The 13,746-nt window shown below is 48.7% G+C and overlaps 2 protein-coding genes across 4 annotated transcripts in view; both read right to left on the bottom strand.

Annotated features, from left to right (window-relative positions):
• LOC106811570 (3-methyl-2-oxobutanoate dehydrogenase [lipoamide] kinase, mitochondrial-like) overlaps nt 1-3,654 on the bottom strand; it is a 13,490-nt gene extending 9,836 nt beyond the window's left edge. The window contains exons 1-3 of the mRNA XM_014815242.1: nt 3,361-3,654; nt 2,607-2,823; nt 2,084-2,152 (exon numbers count right to left, since the gene is read on the bottom strand). Coding sequence (XP_014670728.1) covers nt 2,084-2,152; nt 2,607-2,786 — 249 coding nt within the window. The 5' untranslated portion in view covers nt 2,787-2,823; nt 3,361-3,654. The remainder of the gene's footprint in view (nt 1-2,083; nt 2,153-2,606; nt 2,824-3,360) is intronic.
• A 2,224-nt stretch (nt 3,655-5,878) lies between these two features.
• Nucleotides 5,879-13,746, bottom strand: part of LOC106811569 (protein FAM151A-like) — a 28,691-nt gene continuing 20,823 nt past the window's right edge. The window contains exons 4-9 of one of the 3 annotated variants that reach the window (XM_014815239.1): nt 10,528-10,647; nt 9,686-9,823; nt 9,364-9,494; nt 7,905-8,111; nt 7,295-7,486; nt 5,879-7,065 (exon numbers count right to left, since the gene is read on the bottom strand). In XM_014815239.1, the coding sequence (XP_014670725.1) occupies nt 6,334-7,065; nt 7,295-7,486; nt 7,905-8,111; nt 9,364-9,494; nt 9,686-9,823; nt 10,528-10,647 (1,520 nt within the window). In that variant the 3' untranslated portion in view covers nt 5,879-6,333. Of the gene's footprint in view, nt 7,066-7,294; nt 7,487-7,904; nt 8,112-9,363; nt 9,495-9,685; nt 9,824-10,527; nt 10,648-13,746 lie in introns of those variants that run through there. The other 2 variants (XM_014815241.1, XM_014815240.1) reach the window with 2 other exon arrangements.

Below are 13,746 nucleotides of genomic sequence, written 5' to 3'. Positions count from 1 at the left end.
GCGCAGCTAGCTAGCGAGAGAAACAGAGAGACGGGAGAAGAGGGAGGAGGGAGAGGGAAGAAGAGATTTAGAGGAGACTGAGAGGAGAGGAGAAAGACAGGGGAGACGAAGAAGAGAGGGAGAGAAAGAGAGATAGGGAGAGAAAGAGAGAGAAGCGTGAAGTTTACGTTGTACACAGCGACTGAATGCGCAGGCACGAACACAACCAATTAAGATTCTAAAAAGATCACAATGAACAGATGGAACTCTGATGGCTGCTTCTAATATACTACTCCAACAGTACACGCTACTGGGGCTGAAGGGGTCGTTGTCGTACCCGAGGTAGGTACCTCTAGGGAGTCGCCTAGGCCTACACCTACTCCCTAACCCTAACCCTAAGTAACCATATCAGATAGTTACCTCGGGTACATATATATGTAGTACCCTATACGACAACGACCCTTCGTGCGCTACTGCCGCGTACTGTTGTTTCTGCTATATGCCTATATCCGTGACTATTTCCATAGCAACTACTTAAGCAGCCTACTCCCAATGCCTGGATTGAAATGTGGGTCAATGGCATAGCTATACCACTCGACCAGTTACTACAGTTGTTCGTATTGATTAATTAAACATTATATAATCATCATCATTCAACTAACAATGTATTTATAAGGTTTACAAATATTTGCCCCCTATAGCCATGCACCTGATCAGTTTGCATGGCCTGAATATATAACGCACCTAAATTATTATTTTCATATTATACTCGTCACACGATGATATAATGCATGTACATTTGTTTTATATGCCGTTTCAGAATATGGCAAAGATGTACAATACTCTTGTAAGTATCAGTCGGATACACTCATATAACGTACTTCAGTACCGTGAACTTTCACATAAGCAGGAGTAGCTAACATTCTTGACGATAATATTGTATAACCAAACGGCCAACGTCAGTTTAACTGTGGTTTGGCCATACCAAGTAGCGAAGTTACCATACTCTTAGAGCATAGACACGGTGATATGACATATAGGGGTAACACGCGTTCACGAGTTCAACGGCCTGGCCTCTACGCATGTCCAACTCAATGTGCTAAGCAAGCGTACGTGTTGGTGTGCTCGCTCCTACAGCTACTGTCACCCACGTACCAGCAGCAGCAGCTCGATCACGCTGGAAATTTTCCATCACACACAGCTTAGAATCAATGGAGGCAAACATAATGCAATCCCCCGCACACAATCGGGCAGCGCACGCCCCGCGCACACACACAGAGAAGAGAAGCAGACGAGTTGTTGGTAATAGGTATAGGCGGTATATGGAACCATTACTAGGCACACTGCAAAAGAGTGAGCATGCATGTACCTCAAGATATTATGCAAAGTATAGGGCTAACGGCCAGCTCTATGCATGTATACCCCCCGTTTTGGAGCCAGCAAGTAAAACATAAAAATGAGAAATTTTTCATTGGAAACTTCGTCTTTTTGCACTGTTGCTTTGTCAGCTAGAAACAACTGGTGTCGATCAGCTTGTCTGGTCTGACGTCGGTGACCTACGCAGCCTAATCTTATCACTTTAGCAATGAATCATTCTAAAGGCGGAAATTCACGAGGCTGTGTCATATAGAACAGACAGGATGTACAGACCGCGTTTCCCAGATACGTTCCAGTGGCTGTAAGCCCACAAGGAGGTCATTGATTCCCGATGCCGTATTGATCAAGTCAATGAAAATACGGCTACTTTTTTGTGTTACGTAATGCAAATGGGAACAGTGAAAATAGGACTGCTTTTTGTGTTACGTAATGCAAATGGGAACAGTGAAAATAGGGCTGCTCTTTTCTGTTACGTAATGCAAATGCATGGGAACGTGCTAAAATAACAGAAAATGGGGCAAGCTGCTGGAAGTGATGAGAATGAGATCGCATTATGCTGAGGATGGCAGTTGTAATATGCCACCTCCACCTATACCCACACTGCTGATTTTGTCTCTGCAGTACGATCAGTATAAATAAATCATTGCAGAAAAACAGAAAGGGTGCCGTGAGAGAAAAACCACGTGCTAAAAATACAAACCGATTAAGAATAAACGTGCACTCTTACCAGCAAATGACTACCATCGGCACTTTTCCCTGAATACAGCATGGCCGACGGTGTTAGACGGACGGACGGCTGCAAGAAACCACAGCAACGCAAAAATTCATGCGAGTGCTTACGAAACGTACATGTATGCGCAAATTATATACTATAGCAACTCATTTCATTTGTGGTATTGAATCTAAAGTGCAAAGAGAACTGACCAATTACAATCTGTGGGAGGATTTCTATTATATATATTCCCCATTTTTTAACAAAAAGCACGTTGTCAGATGTTTAAAAAAATCTTCGTCACCCACAATCATGTAGTCTCTAGCAAACACCCCAAGTGATTTCTCGTCAATTGCCTTGACACATTTTACGCACTTTACTCGTCGCACAACTACATACAAGTGCACACACCAAAATTCACGCGAACAAATACGCCGCGAGGCGCATTTATTTGTGCACGCACGCGGGAACTTCGGAAGAATCGGATTGGCCGTGAAATTAAAACCTCGCCTGATATGATATAATAATAATGCCTCACCTTCGACGCCGCTATGTCGACGGCAGCGTGGTTGTAGAATGAAGACACAGGGCGTACTACCGGCTGCTCCTGCAGGCTTATTGTGAACGATCGTGACGACAGGTTGGTGGCAGCGAGCGCCGTCCTGACCGGACACGAAGCTGCCAGCAGCGCGGGCATCGTCCTAGCGGTGACGTTCATCGTTGGAGATCGAACGTATGCAGTCTCCTACACATGCCTGCATAACGGTAAGAACACACTGAATAACCAATGAAACCCAACGAGTCAACGTGCACCTTGGACCAAGACCTAGCTAGCTATATACTACATGATCATCTGACGATATTATTTTGTAAAGAACGTGCATGCCTCCTCATAACCTCAGAAATAGATTAGTCTTCAAAAAAGTCCAAGCGACTATCGAAGACATATCAGAAGAACACGTGCATGTTTATGTGTACGCGTAGTGCGTGTGCATAGCTCTAGTAGTAGTAGTAGTAGTAGTAGTAGTTGTACAGTGCTAGCTAGAGTCCGCGTACAGTTGCCGCAGGCCTATAGCTGCGGCAACTGCACGCGGGCTATAGTTACTAGACTAGAGATACGTGTTGCAATGCGTGGCTCGTCATGGATATCTTCATGAAACATTGATCAATGAGAAAATATCACACACCAACACAGGTGAAAAGAGCGTTCATAGAAAAACAGTGGCGAAAACCAGGAAATGCTTAAACGAGTGAAACCAGTTGCCAGTGCAGGCGACTGCAGGAATACTCACGAGACCGAGGTAGATTTATGTGTCCGCCTCGATGTGACCGGTTATACTTATACTTATAGTGCAACCCACTCGTCCTCGCGTTGCTAAACACATATGAAAGAGCGGTGACACTCCGCATCTCCTGTGCCCGCAAGTACAGTAGGGCCTAGGGTGTCCCGTCAGCTGATTGCTGCAGGAGCAGCAGCGCTTACGTCTTCCTACGGCTGCCGAGAATGGACAAAGACTGCTCGTCTGCCAGCGGTGCGAGAAAGACCACTGCTGCATGCACACTGCACGGATCGTGCACGTGGCCGTCTAGGCATCAGCCGCAGCTGAGCCGCAGCAGCTGACTATGGTTAATCCAATGCCAGAACTAGGTCAACGAGCGAAGGATCGATTTTTTCATCCAGATGGCAGCAGCTGACAGAACCGTTTGTTACGTTATCAGCTCAGTTATTCGCAACATATATAGATAATCTATCATCATCTATATTCTATATAGATCAATATATCATATATACACGTATAATATACATTACTTTTTGATACATGGGCGTGTTTGTGGGAGATAAATGCTTGCACGCTCACTGACATACATAGTTCCATGAAAAAGACTGTCTTCAGTACATGTATTCATATTTGAATCAAGATTTACATGCAACAAAGCTGAGAGGGTCTATGTCCCCCAAGGTACTGCCGGAACGTACCCTGGTACTATCTTGGTACTATCTAATATGCCGGTCCGTACCTCGCCTACTCCACTAACGAGTCTAGGGAGTCGCCTACGCCTACTCCCTAACCCTAACCCTAACCATATCAAATAGTTACCAGGGTACGTTCCGGTATACCGGACCGTACCCAGGGTACGTTCCGGCAGTACCATGGGGGGACATAGACCCTATGAGCTGCAAGCAAGCATAATAATAATTGCGCATCATCGCCGTCCCATCGTACTTGCGAACCATAATGTATGTGCGCGCGTGCTATCTGATCACTTTGCGTCGCTCATGTGTCAGCAACTGACATATATGCGCGCACATTCATTTCTTAACCCCATTAACGCACATGCATGTATTAGAAATTGATGAAAAGCGAAAAACATGTAACGAAAAACGAAAAACGAAAAGCGAAAAACGAAAAGCGCACACTGCCGTTTCTTACTACTATTGATGGTTATATACAGAGGCGCCGAAAGTGGGGGGGGCCGCCCCTCCAATCTAAAAAGTAGGGGGGGGCAAACCAAAAAGCCCCCCAAAAAAAGAAGAGTGGAAAAGAAAAAAGAAAATGTATGAGCTAAAGACTTGTTAATTCTAACGTTAAACAACTATTTATTACATCCATTTTGAGTTTTCGCTGCGCGCTTTGCGTGATTCATGCTCACGTCGCACACACGCGCTCACGCACACACGCGCTCACGCACACACGTCACACACACGCGCTCACGCACACACGTCACACACACGCGCTCACGCACACACGTCACACACACGCGCTCACGCACACACGTCGCACACACGCCTCACGCACACACGTCACACACACGCGCTCACGCACACACGTCACACACACGCCGCCTACGCACACACGTCACACACACACGCTCACGCACACACGTCACACACACGCGCTCACGCACACACGTCGCACACGCGCTCACGCACACACGTCACACACACGCGCTGACGCACACACGCGCTCACGCACACACGTCGCACACACGCGCTCACGCACACACGTCCCACACACGCGCTCACGCGCACACGTCACACACACGCGCTCATGCACACACGCACACTCGCCGCACACACGCGCTCACGCACACACGTCACACACACGCACTCACGCACACACGCGCTCACGCACACACGTCACACACACGCGCTCACGCACACACGTCACACACACACGCGCTCACGCACACACGCCGCACACACGCGCTCACTTTGCCCCCCCAATCCAAAACTGCTTCCGGAGCGCCTGGTCATATATGTATGTATCAGAAAATGATATACAGAGACACACACGCATCACGCAATGATATGTAAAATGTGAATATATGAAAATGGTATACAGGGACAAACACATGTCACGCAATGATCGATATATGAAATGTGAATATATGAAAATGATAGAGACGGGACACACACATCACGCAATGATCAATAGCGATATATAAACGCGCGATTCCTTTTCTTCCTACACCTCTTTCACTACACCACAATAAATTCCTCCACGCGTGTACATTTTTGTGGCGACGAATAGTTTGTAAACTTTTACGAATAATTAACGATGCAAAACGGTGTGCGTGCGCGCACGTGCGTGTGCTGCGGTGTTGTCATATGTATGGGGTGTACGTGATTAGATTCGTAAACCGTGTGTGAACTAACATGTTTATATTATTAAATCTGTCATTACCTTCATTACAGCTTACCTTCATACACACGAGGTTACTAAAACCTAGGAATCATTTAAATATTTTCGCATTAACCATAATGTTGCTTGAAATATGCACAAATAAGGTTTCAATTGCAGATAGTAGTAGCAATCACTTTATTTCAGAAATTCAGACCATCGCTGGTCGTTACCCGTTTTCATGTGCAACATCGCACAACTTTACACTATGCTGTACAGTAACATATATTATTAGATTAAAGTGTTAAACGTGACAATTCCCTGCTCGATGTATGTATATATAGAACACACCCACTAACTTTAAAGCCACCCTTGTGTTTTTCGTTGTAAAAGTATTTCGTTTCAATGTATATAATGGAAACGTAATGTAGATATATAGAAAATGTATTCGAACACAGCTAAACGTTAACGGGAAACGGAGCTGAGAAATCACTAAACTTTAACGATTTAGCTACTAAATTATAGCCGAAGAGTTGATAAACTTGCTCAACTTGTCAAATTTCCATCTGGAAGTTTAACAGAGCGAACCAAGCTCAGACTCGGCATATATGCTGTTACGCAACCACAATAATGGCGACCTTTTCACGCAGCTGAACCACCGCCGATGACCACGATTAACACGTACGTTATCACGGGAACGGGAAGGAAGCTGCCGGCAGCGCTCCGTGAAATCGTCAAGTCCTCTATGAGCACATCGTGCCAAGCGTCCGCCTTCCTCACGCTCAGCTTAGCAACCGCATCCCCGCCCCGCTTAGCAACCGCATCCCCGCCCCGCTTAGCAACCGCATCCCCGCCCAACCGCGACGTCACGCTAGCAGACGCATCGGCGTTGGCGGGGTCGCCCGCTGAGTCGCGGCAGTGCACGACCGTGGAGGTGGCGGTCACTTGTTTCCCGGCGATCGCGACCTCGAAGCTGATGCAGTCACTTGTTAACGCGACGTCCTGGCGCGAGGCGACGACCGTCGCCTCCCCGCCGGCGCCCTCTGTCCGTATCTCGACGAAACCCTTGTCATTGAAGCCGACGACGAGCGTTCTGTTGCCGACGACCATCGTCACGGCAACGTAGCTTCGTTCCACCTCGTCGCCGGGGTTACCGGGGAGGCGGTTGCTGATGAACTGCGCGCGGCCAGTGACGCGCGCTGCGCGGTCGAGTGGTCCCCCATAGCTTAGCAACGCCCAGTCCGGCCCGGCACCAGCTAGCACGACGTTCATATCTGTCATGAAGATCTGGGAGGACTCCGCAGGGATAACCTGCCAGTAGGTGGCGTTCCACGTGTAAGGAAGCCCACCTGCTCCCGGCGAAACGTTCCCTTCCTGGAAGTTGCCATTGTAAATGTAACACGTTAATCGATGATAATTATACCTAGGGGCACAGAGTGTTTGCAAATACGACTAACCAGTAATGGCTAGCCTAGAGATACTACTTAATCCCATAGCTTAACTTTTAATGTAGCTCATCTTAGATAACCTATAACCTCTACAATCCTAGCTAATATATAACAGATAATCTATAGCAGTAACATAAGGAATCGCTAATTGTTACCTCTAACGCATCCAGAAACTGTTGCTTCAGACCGACTGGGAAGTCATAAAAGATGCGTCGTGGGTCGCCATGGCGACGGAGGCTGACGAGTCCGGTAATGTTGATGGGATCTCTGGCACCGTGCCAGACGGTGAGAGTAAAGTCAGGGCGTAGCTGAGTCAACCATAGCCACTTATCGTAGGACGTGTGTGCCTGCGTCAAATACGCGACACGTGTTTATATGCAAACACGCACGCACGTACGCATGCACACCAATGCGCAGCAATCAAGTATTGTCTGATATATAGCAGGCCAACGTTTACTCACTATTATATTATAGTATTACTCACATCGTAGTTTAACTAGTTACCCTGACAATCAGTATTTCTTATGCCGTGGTTACCCCGACAGCGTTACATCTCTGCATCACATTTGCTGATATCATGGTTGCCCTGACAACGCTACATGTCAGCATCAATAATTGGCCATGTCGTGGTTGCCCTGACAACGCTACATCTCAGCATCAATAATTGCCCATGTCGTGGTTGCCCTGACAACATTACATCCCTGCATCCCTATTGGTCATATAGTGGTTGCCATGACAACGCAGCATCAGTATCGTGTATCTCACCCACACGGCTCTGACGGGGAAGGTAATGGGCTGCTGTAGACTGCAGCAAAGCTGCACCATGTCCAGCATCATCTTCCAGGTGTACCGATTCGACTGTGTGACCACGCAACCATCCGGGACCCACCAGGTCGTCCAGCCTAGTGACAGTACAGAGCGCGGAAACCTACGCACGGTTGTCTCGAGGAAACGAACAGGATCGACCGGGGGCTGCAGCGAAAAATTTATTTACAGATCGTGTTCATCGTTATAATCGTCATCGTCGCAATCACCGCCATCGTCCGTTGTCATTGACAACGTCATTATCGTCGTCATTGTCATCGTCGTTGGTGACACCATCGTCATCGTCGTTGGTGACAGCATCGTCATCATCAGTATCAGAAGAAGCAGCAGCACAACCACCTTACCACCAGCAGCAGCAGCAGCAGCAGCAGCAGCAGCAGCACAACCACCACCACCAGCAGCAGCAGCAGCAGCAGCAGCAGCAGCAAAAACAATAGTAGCAGCAAGAACATCGACATGACGATGGTACTGCGGAAATCTGCGCACTTAGGAGTGTTTATAGCCTCGTCTACACGACGAACCTTAACTCGTGTTAAGCTAACTCGAGTTAAGCGTTAACTCGAGTTAGCGATTATGTAGCGTCTACACGACAACACCCGATAGCGATTATTACCGATTTATTATGCATGCGTGCGTGCGTGTGTATGTAAACGTGCGGGTGTGCGTGCGTGCGTGCGTACGTACACACGCGTTCGTGCGTGCGTGCGTGCGTGTGCACGTACACGTGCGTGCGTGAGTGTGCACGTACATGTGCGTGCATGTGCACGTACACGTGCGTGCGTGCGTGCGTGCGTGTGCACGTACACGTGCGTGCATGCGTGAGTGCGTGTGTACTTACACGTGCGTGCATGCGTGCGTGCGTGCATGTGCACGTACACGTGCGTGCATGAGTGTGTGCGTGCGTGTACAAGTACACGTGCGTACGTGCGCGAGTGTGCAGGTCCACGTTTGTGCGTGCGTGCGCGCATGTGCATGTGCACGTAGGCGTGCGTGCGTGCGTGCGTGCGTGCATGCGTGTGCACGTACACGTGCGTGCGTGCGTGTGCACGTACACGTGCGTGCATGAGTGTGTGCGTGCGTGTGCACGTACACGTGCGTGCATGAGTGTGTGCGTGCGTGTGCAAGTACGCGTGCGTGCGTGCGTGTGTACGTACATCGTACTAGTGCTGCCGCCTATCGTGGACGTTAAGCTAACTCGAGTTAAGCGTCTACACAGGCCTTAACTCGAGTAAGGTAATTCGAGTTAGCTTCACCTCGATCGACTGGCGAGGTTAAGCTAACTCGAGTTAACGCTAACTCGAGTTAAGGCCCCATGTAGACGCTTAACTCGAGTTAAGGTTCGTCGTGTAGACGTAGCTTATGACGAATAGATATGGACGTTCGACTGGATGATACTTTCAAGAGGGTAGTTGGGTCCGGAGACTATATCGGCGTTTATCCACAAGGGGGCGTGAAGGTCTTTGTCCATCTCCACCAGTACGTCCATGGCCGGATCTAGGGCTCCAATCAGCCTGAAATCGATCTTCATGCCTGCCATATAGCCCAACTACTAATTTCATGTATTCATTCACCCATTGTTTAGTTCGCTCATTCCTTCGTTTCGTTATTCGCAGATATAACACGTATACACCTACATATAGATACATACTGTAACAGAGAATTAAACCCAACATACCGGCTAGATGGAGATGTATACAGAGCTAGACAGATAAAAGCATTACCCTTGTCGGCGACTACCGTACGAAGCAGCCACTCCTCTAGCGTCAGGTTGCTATCGACAGCAGGCGAATGAGCCATGACGGGAATGAAGCTGCCTTCACGCAAGATGACGTCAGCTTCCAGCATCATCACAGCCTTGTCTGATCAGGAGTCAACATTCAAAACTCTTGTTCGCATGCATGTATATATTATATATATATATATATCAAGAGCTAATAATACTTAGCCTAATACCTACCTATAATAATAGGTATTATTAGGTCTTCATATATATATATATATATATATATATATATATCAAGAGCTAAAATCTAGCGCTAATACTACTATAATAAATAGGTATTATTAGCTCTCATATATAATATATATATTATATATATATATATATATACTATTATATTTGCCAATTTTGCATATATACCCTTCTAATCTGTAGACCTATTCTCCTTCCTCTTTACCACACTGTAGCAATTATAGACCCTCTCCGCTTCCTCTCTACCAACACTGCAGTTTATAGACCCCGCCCCCACTCACCTCTTCTTCCACCCATCTACGTTCCCAACCACCCAACCGTCCACGCCACCTTTTCTCATCCATCCTCTTTCTCAACACCCACCCTTCCCCAAGCACCCACCACCTCTCCCACTTCTTCCCTATGCACCCACCACCACTAACGCACCCTTCCCCCATGCACCCCACCGATTCTCGTTTCCAACACTCAACCCTCCCAAACCCTTCCCACCGCCCACCCTCCTTCCCAGCCACCCACCCTCTACCCTCTCATCCACACCATCCCCACTCTTGCTACACATAAGAGCTCCTAGCCGAGTAACGGGGTTTATACCTGAGAGACTGTCATTTAGTGCTGCAACGCTGTTGACACCATGAGCCCAGATTACGTTGATTCCATCTCCGCTACTGGATGGATATACATCAAGCACATCAGCGTCGGTGTTTGTAGCGCCTAAAACCAGCAACAGCCGAAAGTGGTGTGCTGTGTGTGTGTGTGTGTGTGCGCGCCGTGTGTAGTGTGGTGCAGCGTTGCGCCACGTGTGGATGTACGTGTACAAGGTCATGTTGTTGAATGTGGCACGTGTTGTGTGCAGGTGTACGATGCATTGTTGTCGCAGGTGTATGTCGCAGTTGATGTGTGTGTGCGCACCGTGTTTGTGTATGTGCGACCCGGTTGTATAATGTGTGTGCGCACGTGATTTATTGTCAGGTGCATGTGTGTGTGCGCACGTGTGTATAGTGCGTGCAGTTGATGTTGTGGTGTCGCAAGTTGTATGTGTTGTGTGCGCACCGTGTTTATGTGCAGGCTTGTATGTGTGTGTGCGCACCGGTGATTTAATGTGCAGGTTGCAATGCGATGTGTGTTGCGCGCACGTGTAATGTGTGTGCAGGTGCACTGTGTGTGGCGCACGTGTGATATATGCAGGTTGTATGTGTATGTGCAGGTTGTATGTGTGTGTGCGCACGTGTGTATGTGCAGGTTGCATGTGTGTGTGCGCGCGCACGTGTGTATGTGTGTGTGCCGTGCAGTTGTTTATGTGTGTATGTGCAGGTTGTATAGTGTGTGTGCGTACGTGTTTATGTGCAGGTTGTATGTGTGTGTGCGCACGAGTGTGTGGCTGTGTTAGTGAGCGCAGGTTGCTGTGTGTGCGCACGTGTGCTATGTGCAGGCTTGTATGTTGTGTTGCAGGTTTGCATGGTGTGTGCGCACGTGTGTATGTGCAGGTTGTATGTGTGTGTGGCGCACGTGATGTATGTGCGTGCAGGTGCCATGTGTGTGGACGCACGTGTTGTTGTGTGTACAGGTTGTATGTTGCATGGTGTTGTGCCGCACGTGTGTATGTGCAGGTTGCATGTGTGCGTGAGTACGTGTTTTTGTGCAGGTTGCATGGTGTGTGCGCACGTGTGTATGTGCCGTGCAGGTTGCAATTGTGTGTGTTGGCACGTGTGTATGTGTGATACAGGTTTGTATGTGCATGTGTGTAGGCCACGTGTGTATGTGCGTGGCAGGTTGATGTGTGGTGTGCGCACGTGTGTATGTGCAGGTTTGCATGCATGTGTGTGTGCGCACGTGTATGTCGTGTGTGCGGCAGGTTGTATGTGTTGTGTGCAGGTTGTTATGTGTGTGTGCGTACGTGTTTATGTGCAGTTGTATGTGTTATGTGCGTTGCAGGTTGCCAATGTGGTGTGGCGCACGTTGTTTATGTGCGAGGTTGCATGTGTGTGCAGGTTGGCATGTTGTGTGTGGCGCGGTGTTTAATCGTGTGTGCAGGTTGGCATGTCGTGTGTGCGCACGTGGTATGTGCAGGTTGTATGTGTTGTGGCAGTGGCAGGTTGCATGTGTGTCGTGCGCACGTGTTATGTGCAGGTTGTATGGTGTGTCTGTGCGCACGTTGGTAATGTGCAGGATTGTATGTGTGTGCTGCGTACGATGTTTATGTGCAGTGTTGCATGTAGTTGTGCGCAGCGTGTGTATCGTGTGTAGAAGGTTGGTATGTGCAATGTAGCGCGCGTGTTTATGTGCAGGTTGCATGTGTGTGATGTGCGCACGTGTGTATGTGCGTGCAGGTTGTATGTGTGTGTGGCACGGTGTTTATGTGCGGTTGGCATGTGTGTGTGCGCACGTGTGATGATGGCGTGCAGGTTGGCATGTGTGTGTGCGTCACGTGTTTATGTAGCAGGTTGCATTGTGTGTGCGCCGTGTTTTATGTGCGTGCAGGAGCCATGTGTACGTGCGCACGTGTGTATGTGCGTGCCAGGTTGTATGTGTGCCGGCAGGGCCTGTGTGTGTGGCGCACGTGTTTATGTGAGGATGTATGTGTGTGTGCGCACGTGTTTATGTGCAGTTGTATTGTGTTGTGTGCGCAGTTTATGTGCAGGTTGTATGTGTGTGTGCGCCACGTGTTTTACTGTGCGTGCAGGTGTATGTGTGTGCAGGTTGTATGCTGTGTGTGCGCACGTGTGTATTTTGTGCAGGTTGTATGTGTCGTGTGCGACGTGCTTAATGTGGCACGTTGCATGTGTGTGTGCGCAGCGTTTTAATGTGCAGGTTGTAATGTTGTGTGTTGCGTACGTGTTTATATGTGCAGGTTGTATGTGTGTGTGCGCACGTGTTTATGTGCGTGCCAGGCTTGCGATGTGTATGTGCAAGTTGTAGTGTTGTGTGTCGCACGTGTTTATGTGCAGGTTGCCATGTGTGTGTGTGTGCACGTGTGTATGTGCGTGCAGGAATTGTATGTTGTGTGCGCAGTGTGTATGTGCGAGGTTGTATGAGTGTGCGTGCAGGTATGCCATGTGCTGTGTGGCGCACGGTGTTATGCTGCGTGGCAGGTTGCATGTGTGTGTTGCGCACGTGTTTATGGCGTACAGGTCTGCATGTGTGTGTGCGCGGACGCTGTTTATGCTGCGCTGCAGGTTGCCATGGTGTGCGTGCGTACGTGTTAATGTGAGTGGATGTGTCTCCTACCGGTAGTGCAGTTGCATGTGTGGCGCAGTTAGTGTTATCGTTGCATGGTGTGCGTGTGTCGTGCGTCGGACTGTGTATGATGTGTGCAGGGTTGCTATGTGTGTGATGCGCACGTGTGTTGGTAGCAGTGTGTATGTGTCATTGTGCTGTGCGCACTGGTTAATGTCATGTGTTGCATGTGTTGTGCGCACTGTGTTATGTAGTGTAAGGTTAGTCATGTGATGTGTGTGTCGCACTGTGTTTACTGTGCCAGTTGCATGTGTGTGTGCGACGTGTTTTATTGCAGTTGCAGTGTTGGCGTCATGTGTTATGTGCGTCAGGTTATGTTGCGTGCAGTGTTCTGTGCATGTGCTTGTGTGTGTCGCCACCGTGTTTATGTCGTCGCAGTATGAATGTGTGTGTGCGACCTGAATGCCGCTCAGTTGTATGTGGCTGTGGCAGGTTTGCGAGGTTGCGCATGTGTGTGTGCGCACGTTGTTCTATGTGCAGGTTTGCATATGTGTGTCGGCGCACGTGTTTATGTGCAGGCGTTGCATGTGGGTGTGCGACGTGTGTATGTGCGTGCAGGTTGGCATGTGTGTGGCT

This window comes from Priapulus caudatus, unplaced genomic scaffold, assembly GCF_000485595.1.
Source record: "Priapulus caudatus unplaced genomic scaffold, Priapulus_caudatus-5.0.1 Scaffold552, whole genome shotgun sequence".
Taxonomy (NCBI): Eukaryota; Metazoa; Priapulida; class Priapulimorpha; order Priapulimorphida; family Priapulidae; genus Priapulus; species Priapulus caudatus.
The sequence above is the reverse complement of the archived record's forward strand: the minus strand, read 5'-3'. Positions and strand labels throughout refer to the sequence as shown.